The sequence below is a fragment of the Balaenoptera borealis genome (genome assembly GCF_965194805.1).
Source record: "Balaenoptera borealis genome assembly, chromosome: 10".
Lineage (NCBI taxonomy): Eukaryota > Metazoa > Chordata > Mammalia > Artiodactyla > Balaenopteridae > Balaenoptera > Balaenoptera borealis.
The window spans coordinates 5,654,794-5,675,399 of NC_138874.1; the positions used below are offsets into that span (position 1 = coordinate 5,654,794).

The following is a 20,606-nucleotide window of genomic DNA, read 5'->3' on the forward strand; positions in this document are numbered from 1 at the left end:
GTCTGCTGGAGCACAGGTGACCCACCTCCAGCAATGCCTGCTCCCGCTCAGCCCCCCAGACACCCCTCAGGCCCCTCTGCTTTGTCACCTCCCACCACCCTTGACCCCTGCCTCCAGGAAAGGCCTGAGGTTGAGTGGCAGGGTGGGGAGCCTGGATGTGTCCAAGGGTGGGGTTCTTCGTCCGCTGGCCCCGGGTGGCTGCCAGGAGGTAAGGGAACCAACCACAGAAACCGGCAAAACCACTGGAAAATAGGAGACGGCCCTAAACGGGACATTCTAAAGAGGATGTGGCCACAGCTGCCCCACTAGGAGAACGCAGTACGTTAAGTCATATGCTTGCTGTAATCACAAGTGAACTTTCAAAAGCGCTTAAGAGAAACATGCTCGGAAGAACTGCACCAAAATGTTACACACTGGCTGATATGAGAAAAACAGATCACTCCTGTCTATCCCTTATCTCTTTTGACGAATACTTATTACTTTTATTTTTTCCATTTCTAATCGTTATTTTCCAACGACAAATGCAAAATTAGCTCTAGTAAACATACTTGCAGAAAAGTGGAAAGTAGAAGCGCTCCCTATCTTTCCCTGCAGAGGGCGCCACCATTAATTGCTGCCTGCATTTGCACACTTGCAAACTCCCAGCAATGAGGACTTCGTTTTGAACATAGGGAGCCACCTGAGACCAACACTTACGCAAACCACTTTTTCACTTAATTCACCAGGAACGTCTTTCCAGGTCTGCATACATAGATTTACCTGGCGCTGCTCCTTCATGAGTACAAAATGTTTTAAAGACGCCAAGAAAGGAGACGGCAAAGAAGAGGGGCCCACAGAGCCCACGAGCCCTGCTCATGACTGTCCCACTCTTCCATGGCCCCAGCCTTCCTGGCCCCGTGCCTGCAGCTCCCTGGGGCCACTCTGTGTACTACTTAGCTCAGGGAGGGGGTGTCACCCACCCCCCAGCCCTGCTTGAAATCTGCTCAACGGAGCACCCCTCCCTGGGGGTCTCCTGCCCCTCCACACCCCTCCCCAGGCAGGCAGCAGGCTGGGGGCTCACCTGGGCGAAGCGGCGGGCCCGCCTGCTCGCGGCAAAGGAGTAGGTGCTGGGCAGGCGCAGGCTGACGGGCAGCACGGACACGTTGAAGTGGAGGAGGAGGACGCCCTCCCCCGGGCCCTGGAAGTCCGAGTCGTTGACCAGCACGGCCAGCTGCACGGCCCGGCTCTCCGAGATGGGGAGGCTCCGGTTGAGAACCAGCCCTGCGGGAGGGGGGTGGGTATGTGTCTGTGTGGACAGGACACGGTGATGCTGGGCGGGGGCCCTGCGGGTTGGGACCACTGTCCCACGCCGCTGCATGCCTCCTCCCCAACGCGCTCCCCGCGCACATGTGGAAACAGGTACCTCCACCCACACGGACACAGATAACAGACCTGGCGGGAGGCATTAAGGTAGAACTACTATTTAAAAGTGAGTCGCTGTGCTGAGCTGGGAGCCCAGAAGACCCTTCTCAGCTGGGAGGTAACCTTGGGGATGTGTGTGTGTGTGTGTGTGTGTGTGTGTGTGTGTGTGTGTGTGTGTGTGTGTGTGTGTGTGTGTGATGTGAGTGCGGGGCAGGCCACACAAGGTAAAGGACCGCCACCACCAAGGCCCTGGGAAGACCGTGCTGGCCCCTGAGAACTCTCAACAGCAGCAGCCTCCTGTGGACCCTTGGATTCCACAGACCTCCAGCACCCAGGAGCTTCCACCCTTCTGAGCACTCGCCGTGTGCCAAGGTTAAAGTTTTAGTTTAGTGGAGACAGAAAGGGGGAGGGGGGGCTCTGGCGCACATGGCACCAGAGTGAGTATGCAGGGGCTAGGATGACGTTTTCCCTCACACAGGACAGAGGGCTTCAGAGGCCTGGTGGGGGAGGGGAGGAGGAGAAACACATAGGATCAGGCCAGCCAGAAAGGGGTAAAGGCACCAGTGACCCTGGGTTCCCCAGAAGCAGACCCCCAAACAAGGACCCAAGTGCAAGTGGGTTATTTGAAAGGTGATTCTAGAAAACACGGGCAGGAGGGCAGGGGAGGGAGGCAGGGAGGCTTGAGGATGAGTACGCCCCGTCCTGCAGGTGAGCCCTGCAGGCACCTGGAGCTCAGCCCTGAGGGTGGGCGCATTCCAGGAGCCAGACAGGACAATCATCGTGGAACCCTCCGACTCTAGGACACTGAGCTGCTATTGTATGGATACATCAACCCCTTGTGAGTCGAGAGTTGCTGGTGGGGGGAGGGGGCAATAACCCCCGGGCACTCGGGCACCTGGGAGGTGGCAAAGCAGGTGCCAGGGGCCAGAGGGAGGCCTCGGTGACGACACACGTGTTGCAGTGAGTCCTGGCGTGGTCAGCACGGGGAGGTGTTGTGGTGTCCTGCCAGGGTCGGCCTCAGGACAGTTCATGGAGAGGACAGCCTGTGAACACCCACCAAGGTGGCCCAGGCAAGCCCAGCACAGACAAAGGCTGGGAGGAGGAGTGGAAGGGGCGGCTGCCTGGTGCTCAGGGGGCCAGGGCAAGCGTCTGTGTGTGCAGGGTGCTGCCCCATCCAAGGAGAGTGGGCCACCGGTTCCCCAGGGGCCCAGCCAGGCCACACCTGGCCTCGCTTACTGTAGTCATGCACGGTTGCCCGCACAAAGCTGCCGTTGGCCTGGGCCAAGGTCTCGTTGGGCGAGTGCTCTACTCGGAAGGTCTGGAGGGCCCAGGCATCCCCGGAGAGCAGCGTGCTTGTGTACCGTCTCAGGAGTTCCCCGGATGCCGGCACCACATCTGCATCGAAGACACGTAGTGTGGCCACAACAGTGCCCTGCAGAGAATAGGGGGTGCCAGTTAGGGCCCTTAAAGCCAGAGACCACGGGAAGGCACGTGCCCCACGAGTGGACCAGGTGTGTGCAGTCAGAGCTGGCTCTAGGGACAGACTGACCTGGGTTCAAGTTCCCTGGGGCCCCTTGTCAGCCTGCCCCAGTCACCCTTCCCGGGCCACTGCAGCTCACCTGTGCAACAGGTGTGACAGGCATCTACAGACGCCCCGTAAGGATGGATTAGAACACATGCCCTGGTGCTCTGCTGAGGACCTCATCTAGGCCCCCACAGAGCAGAGCAAGCACTCCTACTCTTCTCTGAGGAAACCAGGCTCCACAAGGCGGAGGAGTTAGCTCAGTGTCATAGAGTGACAGACGGTAGACCTGGGATCCAAGCCCAGGTATCCACCAGAATGCTCTCCTACGAGCATCTTAATGCTCTCCTCCAAGTCTCTTCTGTACACCAGGCTGGAGAGGGTCACGAGGAAGGTTCTGAGCAAAGTCACAGGGCATCTCTGCTCTCACTGCTAACCAGGCTCCCCAATGTCACCACCAGGGGTTCCTGCCAGGCTCATGAGACAGTCCCCTGTGTCATGTGCCTTCCTCTCACCGGCTCATCCGCCAAACCTGCTCTTGGGGTGCCCAGAGAAGCAGGCAGTGACAACATACTACGCTCCCACCCTTCCATTGCTCCTGCTGGCCTGCCGGCTGCAGGACAGCCCGAGGCCCAGCAGGTGGCAGTCACGCTCCACATGCGTGGACCAGAAAAGGGTGGGGCCGGGATGGGGCGCAGGGAGATCCCTGCCGATGTCAGCCCTGGGGCCCCACCCGCGGCGTCAGACACAGACTGGGCACTCAGGGCCCCCGGCCTCCCAAGGCAGGGGTCAGCTGGGTGCCGGTGGGGTTGGCCTCCTCTCTCCTCCTCAGCTGTCCTGGACACCGACAGAAAACCCCGACAGACTGATGGACAAATGAAAGACGAATAGCTAGATGGACGGTCAGCCACACGTCTGGATGGCTAGAGGAACCGCTGAACAGACCGAGGAATAAATGGCGGATGGAGGAATCCAGACACCGAACAGAGAGACACCAGACAAGCACCAGACAAACGGACAGGCACCTCCTTCCGCTTGAACTCCACGACGGCGCTGGCGGTGTCGACGCCCCCGAGGAAGCTGGGCGCAGAGTCGTCTTCGTCGTACACGGTCACGGGGAAGGGCACCATCACCTCCTCCTCACGCGCGCCGACGCGCACCGCGCACGTAGCCACCAGCTCATACTTCTCCCGCTGCTCGCGGTCCAGGGCCCAGCGTGTGCTCACCTCCAGGCTGTCCACAGTGCAGCGGAAGGGCAGACCCTCACCTGCGCACCAAGCAGACCAGGAACCCCGGGCTGACCCCCGGGCCAGGGAAAAGGTGAGCTGCCTTCCTCAGGGGCCCACCGGGAGTGGCGGCACGGGAGGGGGTCCTGTGGATGGAGCTGGGGTGCCTGCTGGCCCCGGGCCCTGGCCCCTCCTCGGCTCCACAATGGGGCACGGCGCTCCAAGCACAGTTTGCAGTGAAGACTGTGCCCTGAGCTGCACTGTGGCTGCAGCCTGCACTGGTGCTGATGGGGAACAGAGGGACCAGGAGGCCTGCATCAGGCCCTCATCCTCATCACCTAGGAGGGCTGGGCACACCCCTTCACACACCTTGCCTCTGCTGTGGGGAGGGCTGGCACCAGCTCAGCCCAGAGATTCAGCTCCCAGCATTTGCTGGTTTCTGAAAAAAAAAAATTAGGAATTTTTTTTTTTTTTTTTTTAAATTATGGAAGCGGTATGTGCTTATTTTAGAGAATGTGAGAAATAAAGCTATTCCACCACTTGGAAACAAACATGGTGGACATTTGGTGTGATTTTATATTAACACAAAAATATTTCCGACTGCCTGGTTTGAATCCCTGTCCTATATACAGGACAGGGATTGTGTGGCCCAAGGCTGGTGGTTCTGTCTCTCTGTGCCTCAGTTTCCTCACAGAAGAGGAGATGATGAAGGCAAAAGTGTCTGTTCCCTGCCAGACACTGCTGTACGTTCAGTGACTCACGTGTCTTCCCACAACCCGATGAGGGAGGACCGCTAACAACAATACACTCTTCAAGCCAAGCCTGTCCTGGAATTCATCCTCCAGAAATGACCCAAAAAAGGGGAAAGGCTGAAAGCTTTAAGGTCAACACTGACCACCCCACAGCCAACCACGGGAGGGCTGTTAACTCCACTCAGTGGGAAATCACATCAGAGCCACACATTACATGTGAATTATACATGTGGGAAATGCTTATCACGCAAACATTTCCCTCTATTGTTTACAGTTACAAAAAACCTTTCTTTTAGCGAAAAAGGCAGCTAAATCATAAACTTTGCCGGCAATTCTGCATAAAGACATCTATCCCTGCTGCAGGATAAATGAAAAGATGCTGGGAGAGTGTGAGTGACTACTTTCCTTACGCTACTGAGATTTTCTTCAACGTTATTACCGGGTGTATGCCATCAACGTGGTGTGAATCCAGGTTCTACTTACTAGTAAGTCCAGCTTTTAAGTGTCCCTTTTGAGTCCCAGTTCCTCGCCTTTAAATGGTTTAATGGCACCTCAGCTGCCTTCTCTCATCTCCACTGGGATCCAATTCCCTTCCCCTCCCCACATACGTGCTCTTGGCCTCCCCAGGGCCATCTTGTGGCAGGACCATCTTGTGGCAAGGTCCACTGTCCTTGCGGCTACTCAAGCAGAATCCTGGAACCAGGCTTGGTCCCTTCTTTCATTCAACACCCCACATCCAACTCACCAGGATATCCTGCAGGATCCTCCTTCCAAGCATGCCCACAACTTGCCTGCTTCTTGTTGCCCAAAGGTTTCCACTCTCACCCCAGACCTCATCCTCTCACTCAAGGATTTCTCCTGCCTCCTAATTTGTTTCTCTGCTTCCCCCTAAACCACCCACCCCAAATCATTTCTAACACAGCAGCCAGACTAAGCTCTTAAAGGCATGTCCTGTCAATGACCCCCCCCCAAACACCTTCCATGGCTCCCCAGTCCCTCGCCAGGAAGCCCTGCCCCCTCCCTTGGAACTGCTCTGCCCTCAGCAGCCTCCGCCCTGCCCTGCGGTTCACTGCACTCCAGCTACATGGGGCTCCCACCTTGGGGCTCTTGAAGGGGCTCACCCTGCTTGCCTGCCACCCTCCCACCTTTGCTCCAGCGTCCCCTTTTCCCAGCCATCTGATGTGAGACAGTGGTCTCCACCACTCCACACCCTCTCAGCTTTTCGTCCCACCTAGTCCCTTCAGAGGCCACCCGATTTCCTTAGCACGTGTGTGGTCTCCATCTCCCACGGGATGGAAGCTCCAGGCAGGTGGGATTTTGGCCTGATTTGTTCACTCTCTCATCCTTGGTCCCTAGAACAGTGCCTGGCCCATGGCAGGCGTACATGAGATACTCGTGGACTTCTGAATGAACGGATGACGGGGTGGTGCAGAGTAAACTCGACGGCTTGTGTAGAGGGACCGCAGCGCCGTGCCTGGCACTCAGCAGGCACCGAGGAAGGCTCCACGCGGTGGGCACTCACCTCCCAGAAGCCGGTAGGCCACGCTGACGTTGGGGCAGAGGAATTGCACAGGCAGCAGGCGGAACTGGTGGAAGGTGCCGGGAGGCCTGTTCTCCCGAATGCGGAAGGACAGGCCCGTCTCGGGGAAGCAGAGCTCCCGGGGTTTGAGGGCACCGCAAGCCGGGAAGGAGGCGTTGATGAGGGAGAAGTACACTCGGGCACAGCCCGGCCACTGGCACTCGCCCTCACGAAGGGACGCGGGCGACAGGAAGACCTGGAGGTAGACGGTGAGCAGCGGGAAGCCACCGTCTGCAGAGAGAGAAGTCAGGCCCGCCGGGGGATCAGCCACACCTGCCCGGCGGCGGGGAACGGAGCAGGGAGGGGGCAGGAGCTCGGGGCTGGGGCAAAGCCCAGTCCTCACCAGGGTCCACAGGGCTCCTCTGGGCTCTCTGGCCCGGCCACCACCTCCTGGGGGTGCCTCACCGGCCCACCTCTCTTGTTATTCAGGTCTCAGCTCAAATACCCTTCCTCAGGGAGGTGCCCTGAGCACCGGGTCTAACACCAAGTGGAGAGCTTCCCCAGGGAGGGCTCTTGCCCCGCCCCTTTCCCCAAGGCAGTTTCTTTTTTTTTTTAATTTTTAAAAACACTTTCATTTATTCTATTCTATTCTATTTTTCTATCTTTGGCTACGCCACTTGCGGGATCTTAGTTCCCCGACCAGGAACTGAACCCGGGCCCTTGGGAGTGAAAGCGCAGAGCCCTAACCACTGGACCACCAGGGAATCCATGTCCCCACCCCCGCCCCCCAGGCAGTTTCATTGTCTTCGTAGACACACACTTCCCCAGCACCTAGAGAGGGGATTTCTGGCAAGTTCCAGCATGGAGGCACCACAGCAACTCCCCCTCCAACTGGTCTGGATCTCAGCTGGGGTCGGGGGCTCCTCCCGGGCCCTCTATCTCAGCCCTGGGGAAGTGGCGGCCCCTCACATATTCATTCATTCTCTGTGCTTCTTACTAGCCTGTCCTCCGTTGCGCCAATCTCCTGCCGTGGTTAATAATTCTCTATACAAACTTTCCCTGTTCAAATTACTGATTTCTCTCCTGACTGGACCCGACAGGTACCCGAGGTCACTCTCCAATCACGAACAGAACAGGCCTCCTACGAAACTCAGATCCTCAGCAAATTCCACCCTGGCCTCCACCCCAGTGGCCCTGGTTCTTCAAGTTCCCCACTGGGGTCTCGAGATGCAGACGGTGGCAACTAAGTGTGTGCAGAACCAAGACCTATGTCAGGTGCTGCCTCCTCCAGGAGCCGCCTGGGGTGCCCTGACGGGGGGCATCTTTACTCGGGGACCCTGGCTTCACTTGGCAGATGGGCGCGGTCGTTCTGCCCCTGTCGGGCAGAGCCGCCCACTCTGCGTTCCCAGGCATGCCGCCTGTCTCTCAGCGCACACGGGGCTCGGGGCCGGTGTGAGGGTCCAGGGAGGCCATGTCTACGGTGGAGGGGCTCAGAGGGGGGCGCTACTGGGTGTGTGATCACCATGTGGTGCCACAAGGCACAACTCTGCTCCACGACCCCTGCTCCCCGCAAGTCCCAGGGTCCCCCGTGGCCTACACTCCAGCTCGGACCTCTGCTCTGAGGAGCTGGCCAGGCCTTCTTCCTGCTCCACTTCCGTCTCTGGCACCAGGCCCAAGTCCCTGCCAGGTGTCAAGGGCAGCTTGCTGCTGACTTCCCTGGTGGCGCAGTGGTTAAGACTCTGTGCTCCCAAAGCAGGGGAGCCCAGGTTTGCTCCCTGGTCAGGGAACTAGATCCCACATGCATGCTGCAACTAAGAGTTCGCATCCCACAACTAAGGAGCCCGCCTGTTGCAACTAAGGAGCCAGTGAGCCGCAACTAAGGAGAACTGGGAGCCACACTTTCCGTGGGAACTGCTGCTTCTCCAGCAAGTTGCAGACCATTTGCTAAAGCAAGATCTTGGGATTTTTCTCCTCTTAACTCCTCTCTCACAACCCCAAATCCTTGTTAACCCAACTGGAAAAGGCATCTGGATCTGGAGAGAGCACCCAAATCCTTCACGTGGCTTCTCCAAAATCCAAACAGCCTCAGAAGGCCTAAGGGTCATCAGTGGTCCCCAAGCTCACCCTCGCTCCCTCACTGGCTGCGCACAGAGGCGGGCCAGCCTCATCTCACTCTCTCCACTCCCACTCAGCAGGAGTCATAGGGGAGCCACCCTTGGCGTGATGTGTGCTGTGTGAGGCTAAGGCGAGGGCGGGGGGGTGGGGGCAGTGAGGTGCGTAGGGGTCAGGGCTGCTCCCTTACTGCGGATGCTGAGCTTCTCCCAGGAGCTGTGGTCCAGGCTCCGGTTAAGGTAGAGAAGCCCCGTGTCCTCCTGGATACGGACCCAGTCGTTCTCGTGCAGCCGCGTGCGGTAGGCGCCGTAGAGGTGCTGGCCCAGGCGGAAGCTGGGCACCTCCTCGGGGACGTCTTGCAGGGCGTGGACGTAGAGCAGGGGCATGCCGGCCGGCTGGTCCACGTACAGCTTCTCCCAGTAAGCATCCCTTGAGAAGTAGAGTCCCAGCGGGGCTGCAGGAAGCAGGGAAGCACATGAGGGAGGGAGGGAGGGAGGGGTGATGACGGTGATGACAGAGCCCAGAGCAGGCCTCCTAGGCAGACCAGTATTCCCCAGCGGCTTTATTTCACATTTTTTAAAATTGGAGGGCTTCCCTGGTGGCGCAGTGGTTGAGAATCTGCCTGCGAATGCAGGGGACATGGGTTCGAGCCCTGGTCTGGGAAGATCCCACATGCCGCGGAGCAACTAGGCCCGTGAGCCACAACTACTGAGCCTGCGCGCCTGGAGCCTGTGCTCCGCAACAAGAGAGGCCGTGATAGTGAGAGGCCCGCGCACCGCGATGAAGAGTGGTCCCCGCTTGCCTCAACTAGAGAAAGCCCTTGCACAGAAATGAAGACCCAACACAGCCAAAAATAAATAAATAAATAAAATTGGAGTACAGTTGCTTTAAAATGTTGCGTTAGTTGCTGCTGTACAGCAAAGTGAATCAGCTATATGTATACATATATCCCCTCCTTTTTGAATTTCCTTCCCATTTAGGTCACCACAGAGCACTGAGTAGAGTTCCCTGAGCTATAGAACAGGTTCTCATTAGTTATCTATTTTATACATAGTATGCAAAGTGTATATATGTCAATCCCAATCTCCCAATTCATCCCATCTACCCATTTTACATTTTAATAATAGATTCTTTGTGGACCAAAAAAGAAAACTTCACTAATTTAAAATTCTGATCTTAGTAGGTCTTTCTCATCTGTAGTCCTAAGTACATCAACACACAATTATCTATATAGCTAAACACTAGCTGAGGGACCTCCCTGGTGGCGCAGTGGTTAAGACTCTGTGCTCCCAAAGCAGGGGGCCCGGGTTTGCTCCCTGGTCAGGGAACTAGATCCCACATGCATGCTGCAACTAAGAGTTCACATCCCACAACTAAGGAGCTCGCCTGCTGCAACTAAGGAGCTGGTGAGCCACAACTAAGGAGAACTGCGAGCCACAAATAAGGAGCCTGGAAGCTGCAACTAAGACCCAGCGCAACTAAATAACTAACTAACTAAATAAATATTAAATAAAAAACACTAGCTGAAAGTACACCGCTTTAAAACAGAAAAAGGAGGAAGTGAGGCAGCTTAAAACCGTTGCAAAATCGTTCTCGATTACCCAAGTTTGATAAGCAGGTGAACCACTCAGCTGGGAGCTCACCCAGGCTTCTGAGCAAATCACCTGGAGCCACAGTTTTCAAGTGTACAAGACGCTGCCAGACAAGCAGGGCAGGCAGGAGTCACCAAAGATGAACACAGCACTAATAAATCTTTAGCTAAAGTCAATCACACGCCTACCATATGACCCAGAAATTCCACTCCATTTACCCAAGAGAAATGAAAACATATGTCCATCAAATGACTTATTCACAAATGCTGGGGTTATTCACAGAGCCAAGAACTGGAAAGAGTCCCGATGTGCTCCAGCGGGTGAACAGATAAGCAAACGGTGGTCCATCAGGGCCACTGACACACAGGACAGCCTGGACAGATCTCACAGACATCCTGCCAAGTAGAAGGAGCAGCATGAAAGAATCACGTGGCACGGTTCCAGACTGATTTTAAGTGACAGAAATCAGACTGGCTACCTGTTGGTGGCGGGGGAGGCAACACACCAGGAAGGGCAGGAGGCATGTTCTGGGGAACATAAAGGCTGTGTATCCCGATACGGGCATGGCTCACACAGGCACATCCATTGGTTAACAGTGTACAGCCAAGATTTATGCGCTTCAACCTATGTAGATTTTGCCGAAATTGATCGCCAAGGGACTGTGGGTAGCGCTGTAAATGCCACGAGGAAGGCGGATGCTGACCATGGCTGCGCTGGGTGAGCCCACGGGAGCCCTCATCCTACTAACTCTGCTGACTTTGTGTATGTTCAGCATTTTTCATCACAAAAAGTTTTAAAAAATAGTAAGAATTTTTTAAAAGGTGGATAAATGGGCAAGCAATGCTTAAAAAACCTGCAAATGCTTAAAAACCTACTCTACGAAGCACAAAAAAGTACCAACGCATAAAGCAAACATGAGAAACACTGTACTTGTGTGTAACCGATTTCTCCTTTCAATTGGTTTGTTTCCACCTACATCCCGCTTCCCTTGCAGCCATGGGGGTGAGTGGCCGGTCCACTCCGCACCAGCAGAGGAACCCTGGGTCTGCCTGGGTCCTTGAGGACTCCCTTGGGTGTGGGAAACAATCAAGTGCCAGGTGAAGTCAGGTGAAGAGAACAGGCGAGACCTTTTGGATCCCAAAGTGGTAAAACAGTAAGAAAACTAGAAGGCTGCTTGCACTGTGGAAGGTTTCCCAAGGATGACCTCAAAGGCAGCCAGGCTGGGAATGCCAACTTGGAGGGAAGTGTGCATTCGGTCCTGCCGGCCCAGTGCCCAGTGTGGGAGCTGCCCTGCCAGACAGGCCTGGACCACAGAGCAAGGGGGAGAGGGAGAGAGCAGGAGAGAAACAGAGGGAGAGGGAGGGAAGGAGCAGAAAGAGAAAGGGGATCAGGTGAAAGGGGGAGAGGAAGGGGGTGAAAGGGGGAGAGGAAGGTGGGGAAAGAGAGCGATGCTCTGGCTAGAGCCAAAGGCTTGGCCCCGCACACCCCACACTAAAGACAGAGATGGAGGGAAGGGGGCTGCACGCCTGGTGCTGACCCACTAGACCTTCAGAAATCTGCTCCCTAAGAGCGCTGTCCCTGGAGTGGGACCCAGAGTTGCTGGGCCTCTGCAGGTGCGGTACAGGGAAGGGCAGGCTAGGACCTCCAGGAGCCAGCCCTGTGCCCTGAGATAGGCTCTGTGCTGTGGCCTTCCTGCCCTGTAGCCTCTTGGGGGAGGATCCACCCCAGAGCATCACACTGCCTGCCATCCAAGGGGGAGGCAGCTCAAGGAGCCGCAGGAAGAAGTCACGCTGGGGAACTCTGGGGAGGGAGAGCTGAGACACTGCTTTCCCCACCCTGGGGTCTCGTTGGCAGAGACCACCGGCAGGAGCTGCCCACACGTGGCTGAATGTCACCCTCCTGTCCCCACACCCTCCCTACTGGCCCAAGAAGACACAGGCTGCCCCACAGGTGCACTCAGGGCTGACTTCTTTGGGATTTAGTGGCTGATGCCCACAGAGAGGCAGGCAGCTCAGAGGGCTGTGTCAGCCCCAAACGGCCACAAGGCTGGACTCTTCCCTGCTCCTGTTAAAGGGCAGCCAATGGCACCGGCTTGGAGCAGGCCTTTTGCAAGCCGGGCCGAGTGATGGGCCACGGCTGACAGGTCCTCCCACACAGCTAGGATTCACTCCACAGGCTCGAGCTTCCCCAGAGAAGCTCATAGTTTGGGGTCCCGAAGAGGATCCTACAACACTGCCCATCACAGCTCTTTTTTTCTTTTTTCTTCATTTGAAAATATCTTCTTCCAATTTATGACTTACATATTGATTTTTTTTTTTTTTAACATCTTCATCACTGCTCTTGAGACAAAGGCAGGAGTACTTCCTGTGGTGTCTCCTCATCCAACAGGAGGGGAGAGTCACCCAACGGGAGGGGAGGGACAGCCGCAGAGGGGTCCCTGATGGGGCTCGTACCCCACTAGGAGCGTGCCGGAGCCCCACCGCGCCGCCTGGCAGAGTAACCCCGGGTCTGTGCTCCTCACAGAAATCAGACGGGCCCCCAGCCTATGGCAGCACCCTGCCCGGGAAGGCCGAGTCTGGGAAGCCAGGCTCAGAAGGGGGACAGAACCAGGCACAGCTCTGCTGCCCCAAGACAAGGGCCTGAATCACGACAGAGCCAGGCTCCCTTTCCCTCCAACCCACAGTCCACGAGGCTGCGAGTCAGAGGGTCTAGTGGGAGCTCTGGGGTGGGGGGTGGACGGGCAGGGGGAAGGGGCCCGGAAGCTGCTGCTCACTGCCCCGTGGACAGGAGAAGGGAGGGTCTCCCTTCCCTCTACCACCGCCTTCTCCAGAGGACCTGGCCCACCGCAGCTCCCCGCCGCCTCGCAGCGGTGTGGTGTGCAGTGAGCGCAGCCGGCTGGACCGACAAAGCGCAAGGCCAAGCCCCCCACCCGCACACACCGACCCTCCATTTTCCTCGCAATCCCAGACGGAGGTGCCAACGGGACCACTGCTTTGCAAACAGACACTGAGGCGGGAACAAAAGAAAGCTGTCTGAACGCTCAAGGGCACACACACAGCCAGCCAGAGAACTGGGATTCGGACGGCAGTCTCTCCAGCAGCACACCCCTGTCCGGCCTGCTCAACCCCACTTCACAGCGGGCCAGGCCCTGCAGCCACCATGCCCGCTGCCCTGCTGAGCCCTGCGTGGTGACCGCAAGTCAGCAACACCAGCCTGCAGTGGAAGGCGGTCCCCGAGGGCTCACCTTCTCTTGGGAAGCTTGCATTCCCGGCCACAAAGAGGGTGAGAGACTGTAATTCCCAGTGGTTGACAGGGTGGTGGCCTGGTGGCAGCCCAGGCTCGTGACACCACGCTGGGTGGGAAGGGGGCTCAGCCAGGGCCAGGACCGCCAGCGTCCTCCTCACCCTGGCAGAAAGGTGCGCACCGACCGCTAGTGATCTGGGATGCTGCCAGCGAGTCCCGTCTCACAGAGCTGCAGGCAACTCTGCCGGTGGGGAGCCCAGGGTGGATGTTGGTCCACAAGACAGCACACCGCCAAGGGCAGCCTGTGTCTGCCAGCCCGCTAGGCCACCAGCTCTCCGTGGTCTGCCAGACCCCTCCGTGGAGAGGTGAGGTCTGCATTCTGGCCCCCGGCATACCAGCAAGAGTGTGCCGTGTGACGACTGAGCCTATGTCAGGAGAGGAGCACAGCTTCTGCTGGCTCATCCTCTGGGGACACACACACACGCAAACACCCCGTCCCCGGCCCCGGCCAGCTGTGCAAGAACCAGCTGCCCTTGGAGCCACCAGTGGGGGGACCTTACAGATGCGTCTTCTGTGTCGGGGGGAGATGCCTGCCCCACCTGCCAGGTAGGGAGGAGCAGATCCAGAACGGGGCTCCTCCTCCAGGGCCCCCTGGAGTGCATGCACTTTCAATGGTCCGGGGTCCGGGAGGTAGGAGGGGCCCGAGCTCCCGGGAGCCCCTACCTCCAAGCTGGTCCAGTCCCCACCATACAGACCACATGTGCAGGACAGAATGGGCCTTGCCCGCTCTCATCTCACAGAGCCAGGCCCTACGGGATCTGTGTGGGGCTCAGTCTGTTGCTGCCTAAAGGGATTTGTGGGCTGGGCAATGCTTGTGAGCAGAAACAGACTTAAATACACTTAAAATGCCTCCCAGGTGGTCCCTGATCAATGCTCCTCCTTGTCACAAACACTTTTAGATGGAAAAACGCATGCTCCGAGGTGGGGAATGAGGACGTGGGTGCAGGGCTGGCCTCAAGGGGGTGTAGCCTGGGGAGACCACAGGACCCCATGCTTGGTTTAATGCTCTGCTGTCACTGTCCTGAAATCCTTCAAAATTCTAGAACAAGGGGCCCACATCTTCATTCCACACTGGGCCCCACAAATGATGCGGCCAATCCCGGTGGGTGAATGAGAAGAGCCTGGGATGGGCCGTCGCGGGTGTCCAGTTTCGTGGGGCTGTGCAGCCTCTGCAGAGTGGTGGCCTCCTCTGGACCTCGCTTTCTTCAACTGTGAACAAGAGGAGGGCAGGCTGGGGAGAGGAGGAGCAGCCGGAGCAGGTGCAGACAGGCCTCACCTTTGCACAGGTACATACTGTATAAAGCTCTCACTTCGGATTCACTAACACCGTGCACAAATCCCTGCACTGCCCCATTTCACAGGAAGAACTCTGAGGCTGGGAGGTGAGAAGCTTTCCCAAGGTCAAACAGCTGGAGATTCTGCATCTCGGGGTTTGGTACAATGGCTAACAAAGTGGTGGTGGAAGTCAGGATCAGGGCAGACGCTGGTCCCGCTGGGAAGCCCAGGGCCCTGCCAGCTGACCACTCCTCCCTGCCGGCATCGTTTTGCCAGGAAGGTCTTCCTGGCCTGTGAGCTCGGACCTGCCTCTGGTGAGAGCCTCCCCTGGAACTTCGGGCAAGTCAACACAGCAGGACTTGCAAAGCCTGTCCCACCCATGCCTTCCATCCCTGAATGTCACCGGGTGACAGAATTCTCCCCCCACACAGGTTCATGTTTCTGCCTGGACAGGTGATGGTCCACATCACCTCGAGGTTCTGGTTCCTCAGGTTGCCCCGGCACCGCAGCAAGGGCTGAGGAGCTGGTTTCTGCTCACACAGGAGGGGCGGGTCCCGCACTGCTCATGACACAACTGCCAAAGGCCCAAGTCGCTGCTCGCGTTTGGAGAGACCCCAAGAACCTTCACGGCGTGTGCGTGTGTGTGTGTGTGCATGCCCGGGCATGCAGGAGGTGGCAGAGGTGCATGGGTCCAAGACCCCATCTGCTACCACCCTGCCCCACCCCTGCAGGGAGAAGATGTGGAACTGAGGTTCAGTGGGGGTAAGGTGCTGCTCTGCTCCGAGCAGGGCCTCCTTCAACATCTTTATAAGTAGAGTGACCCGGGCACTGACGCTCTCATTCGGTGCATGCAGGCACCAGCCTTCTTGTACCCTGGAAAGGCAGCTTTCAACGTTCCATACCTGGCTGGGATGTGTCATTTACTTGTATTTGGATGCAGACAGAACCAGGCCCAAGTCCCCACCTCACTCTCGTTCATTTAACTCTCCACAAGCTCAGACGTGCGTGCACACTCACACAGGCACTCTTACCCGCACTGGTCACAGGGGCATACGTTCTCAGACGTGCACGGGATGCTCTGAGCACCCTCCTTTGTGGTGGAGGACATCGCACGTGGACAAGAGTTTCTGGCTGTCATCCCTTGCTTCTGCGGCACAGGGTGTGGGGACATCCTCTGGGCTCCACCTCAGTCACATGCCAGACGCACGCCGTCCCTCGGTGCCGGCGCAGCCCACGCCCTTACCCCGCGATCACCTTCCCACAGCTTCCCAGACCAGATGCCTCTGTACGCCCGCTGACAGCCTCAATTCCCCTTTGCCTGGAGGGTCGCCTCCTGCTAGCCTGCACAACCTAGCCAACTTCTCCACGTGCAGTGGGCTGTGACCCCAGCCTGGGGAGGGGGCCCCTTCCCTGGGTGTCCGCCCTTAGCCTGAGGGGGGGCCCACAGAGCTCTCCTACACTCACCACTGCTGACCAACTCTTATGTTAACCTCTCCTGGTTCCTTTGCTGTGTGGGTACTGCCTCCTGACTGGATGCAGACTGATACACACAAATCTCCCTCTTACATATACACTTCTTATCTCACACGCACGTGGTTACACACTCTCACATTGTTGCACACTCACCCCCCCTTCCCCATTCTCTCATTCATTTAGTGAGACACACTGAGCCTGCCCAGCCCTGACTGTAGGCTCACCTCACCAGCTCTCCTGATCAGCCCTGGCCATCAGGGGCCACACACAGCTCCCCTGAGGTTCCCTCGACCTCCTCACCACCCTCAGCGGAGGATGTGCTGCCATCTGACCATGCCAGGCCAGATCCAGGCAGTTACTTCCTAACCGGGTGCCCGTGGCTAATCAGAGGGAGTCACACTCACCGTGGTCATGGACACACCCAGGGCCCCAGACAACTAGAAATGTCCTAGGACTACACCTTGAAAGGCAGAATTTGGGGCTCTCAAGAAAGAAAAATCATTGTGAGATGGTATGATCTGGGAACCGTGTGGGGTTACAGCAGTGCCTGAATCTGTGTGCAAGGCAGGCCCTTCCTGCAGAATCCACTCACCGGGCCGCCCCGCTCCTGTCCCTGATGAGCGCCAGATCATGCAGATGACAGTTTTATTATGGCCCAGCAGAACCTCCTTAACAGACGGTTTCCTAATGCCATCATCTTCACTGGGAATGGGAAGCAGATCTCGTGGACTCCTCCCCGGGGGCGGCCCCTCCCCCTGCGGGCCTGCTGTCCCCGTAGCGTGGGGGGGGGGGTCCCTCCAGCCCCAAGGCCCAGACAAGGGTGCTTGGCACCATCACCCTCTCCTCGTCCACCTCACGCCCCTCCTCCCATATCCCGTTCACGTTTTCTCTTTATTCCAGTTGAATATTTGATACGTACAAAGAGTATATTTTGCAGAACATTTATGCCGGAAGTATATTCTGTGACAAACATCCATGAGCCCATGGCTGACCTAACTGGACACTTGGCATTGCTGCTGTCCCTCCCACGCCCTCACCTTCCACCTCATCCACTCACAGCAAACGTGAATCTGTGTCTGTGTTTTACTTATCCCCCTCCACTTTAAAACACTTTTACCTCATTCTATTTTTTTTTTTTTTGGAATTTTTGAATTTTATTTTATTTATTTTTTTATATAGCAGGTTCTTATTAGTTATCCATTTTATATATATTAGCGTATATATGTCAATCTCAATCTCCCAATTCATCACACCCCTGCCCTGCCACTTTCCCCCCTTGGTGTCCACATGTTTGTTCTCTACATCTATGTCTCTATTTCTGCCCTGCAAACTGGTTCATCTGTACCATTTTTCTAGGTTCCACATATATGCGTTAATATACGATATTTGTTCTTCTCTTCTGACTTAGTTCACTCTGTATGACAGTCTCTAGATGCATACACGTCTCTACAGATGACCCAATTTCGTTCCTTTTTATGGCTGAGTAATATTCCATTGTATATGTGTGCCACATCTTCTTTATGCATTCGCCTGTCGACGGGCATTTGGGTTGCTTCCATGACCTGGCTATTGTAAATAGTGCTGCAATGAACATTGGGGTACATGTGTCTTTTTGAATTATGGTTTTCTCTGGGTATATGCCCAGTAGTGGGATTGCTGGGTCATATGGTAATTCTATTTTTAGTTTTTTAAGGAACCTCCATGCTGTTCTCCATAGTGGCTGTGTCAATTTACATTCCCACCAACAGTGCAAGAGGGTTCCCTTTTCTCCACACCCTCTCCAGCATTTGTTGTTTACAGATTTTCTGATGATGCCCATTCTAACTGGTGTGAGGTGATACCTCATTGTAGTTTTGATTTGCATTTCTCTAATAATTAGTGATGTTGAGCAGCTTTTCATGTGCTTCTTGGCCATCTGTATGTCTTCTTTGGAGAAATGTCTATTTGGGTCTTCTGCCCAGTTTTAGATTGTTTGTTTGTTTTTTTCAATATTGAGCTTCATGAGCTGTTTATATTTTTTGGAGATTAATGCTTTGTCCATTGATCCATTTGCAAATATTTTCTCCCATTCTGAGGGTTGTCTTTTCATCTTGTTTGTAGTTTCCTTTGCTTTGCAAAAGCTTTTAAGTTTCATTAGGTCCCATTTGTTTATTTTTGTTTTTATTTCCATTACTCTAGGAGGTGGATCAAAAAAGATCTTGCTGTAATTTATGTCAAAGAGTGTTCTTCCCATGTTTTCCTCTAAGAGCTTTATAGTGTCCGGTCTTACATTTAGGTCTCTAATCCATTTTGAGATTATTTTTGTGTATGGTGTTAGGGAGTATCCTAAAATCATTCTTTTACATGTAGCTGTCCAGTTTTCCCAGCACCACTTATTGAATAGACTGTCTTTTCTCCATTGTATAGCCTTGCCTCCTTTGTCATAGATTAGTTGACCATAGGTGTGTGGGTTTATCTCTGGGCTTTCTATCCTGTTCCGTTGATCTATATTTCTGTTTTTCTGCCAGTACCATATTGTCTTGATTAGCTTTGTAGTATAGTCTGAAGTCAGGGAGTCTGATTCCTCCAGCTCCGTTTTTTTCCCTCAAGACTGCTTTGGCTATTCAGGGTTTTTCGTGTTTCCATAAAAATTTTAAGATTTTTTTGTTCTAGTTCTGTAAAAAAAAAAGCCATTCGTAATTTGATAGGGATTGCATTGACTCCGTAGATTGCTCTGGGTAGTATAGTCATTTTCATAATATTGATTCTTCCAATCCAAGAACATGGTATATATCTCTCCATCTGTTTGTATTATCTTTAATTTCTCTCATCAGTGTCTTATACTTTTCTGCATACAGGTCTTTTGTCTTCCTAGGTAGGTTTATTCCTAGGTATTTTATTCTTTTTGTTGCAATGGTAAATGGGAGTGTTTCCTTAATTTCTCTTTCAGATTTTTCATCATTAGTGTATAGGAATGCAAGAGATTTCTGTGCATTAATTTTGTATCCTGCAACTTTACCAAATTCATTGATCAGCTCTAGTAGTTTTCTGGCGGCATCTTTAGGATTCTCTATGTATAGTATCACGTCATCTGCAAACAGTGACAGTTTTACTTCTTCTTTTCCAATTTGTATTTCTTTTTCTTCTCTGATTGCCATGGCTAGGACTTCCAAAACTATGTTGAATAACAGTGGCGAGAGTGGACATCCTTGTCTGGTTCCTGATCTTACAGGAAATGGTTTCAGTTTTTCACCATTGAGAATGATGTTTGCTGTGCGTTTGTCGTATATGGCCTTTATTATGTTGAGGTAGGTTCCCTCTATGCCCACTTTCTGGAGAGTTTTTATCATAAATCGGTGTTGAATTTTGTCAAAAGCTTTTTCTGCATCTATTGAGATGATCATATGGTTTTTCTTCTTCAATTTGTTAATATGGTGTATCACATTGATTGATTTGCGTATATTGAAGAATCCTTGCATCCCTGGGATAAATCCCACTTGATCGTGGTGTATGATCCTTTTAATGTGTTGTTGGATTCTGTTTGCTAGTATTTTGTTGAGGATTTTTGCATCTATATTCATCAGTGATATTGGTCTGCAATTTTCTTTTTTTGTAGTATCTTTGTCTGGTTTTGGTATCAGGGTGATGGTGGCCTCACAGAATGAGTTTGGGAGTGTTCCTTCCTCTGCAATTTTTTGGAAGAGTTTGAGAAGGATGGGTGTTAGTTCTTCTCTAAATGTTTGATAGAATTCACATGTGAAGCCATCTGGTCCTGGACTTTTGTTTGTTGGAAGATTTTTAATCACAGTTTCAATTTCATTGCTTTTGATTGGTCTGTTCATATTTTCTATTTCTTCCTGGTTCAGCCTTGGAAGGTTATACCTTTCTAATAATTTGTCCATTTCTTCCAGGTTGTCCATTTTATTGGCATAGAGTTGCTTGCAGTCGTCTCTTAGGATGCTTTGTATTTCTGCAGTGTTTGTTGTAACTTATCCTTTTTCATTTGTAATTTTATTGATTTGAGTCCTCTCCCTCTTTTTCTTGATGAGTCTGGCTAATGGTTTATCAATTTTGTTTATCTTCTCAAAGAACCAGCTTTTAGTTTTATTGATCTTTGCTATTGTTTTGTTTGTTTCTGTTTCATTTATTTCTGTTCTGATCTTTATGATTTCTTTCCTTCTACTAACTTTGGGTTTTGTTTGTTCTTCTTTCTCTAGTTCCTTTAGGTGTAAGGTTAGATTGTTTATTGAGATGTTTCTTGTTTCTTGAGATAGGCTTGTATAGCTATAAACTTCCCTCTTAGAACTGCTTTTGCTGCATCTCATAGGTTTTGGGTCATCGTGTTTTCATTGTCATTTGTCTCTAGGCATTTTTTGATTTCCTCTTTGATTTCTTCCATGATCTCTTGGTTATTTAGTAACGTATTGTTTAGCCTCCATGTGTTTGTGTTTT

The 20,606-nt window shown here is 53.8% G+C and overlaps 1 protein-coding gene across 1 annotated transcript in view; it reads right to left on the reverse strand.

Moving 5' to 3' along the window:
• Positions 1–20,606, reverse strand: part of RET (ret proto-oncogene) — a 66,673-nt gene that overhangs the window by 27,739 nt on the left and 18,328 nt on the right. Inside the window, exons 2-6 of the mRNA XM_082407418.1 lie at positions 8,723–8,986; positions 6,424–6,711; positions 3,949–4,190; positions 2,638–2,833; positions 1,061–1,260 (exon numbers count right to left, since the gene is read on the reverse strand). Coding sequence (XP_082263544.1) covers positions 1,061–1,260; positions 2,638–2,833; positions 3,949–4,190; positions 6,424–6,711; positions 8,723–8,986 — 1,190 coding nt within the window. The remainder of the gene's footprint in view (positions 1–1,060; positions 1,261–2,637; positions 2,834–3,948; positions 4,191–6,423; positions 6,712–8,722; positions 8,987–20,606) is intronic.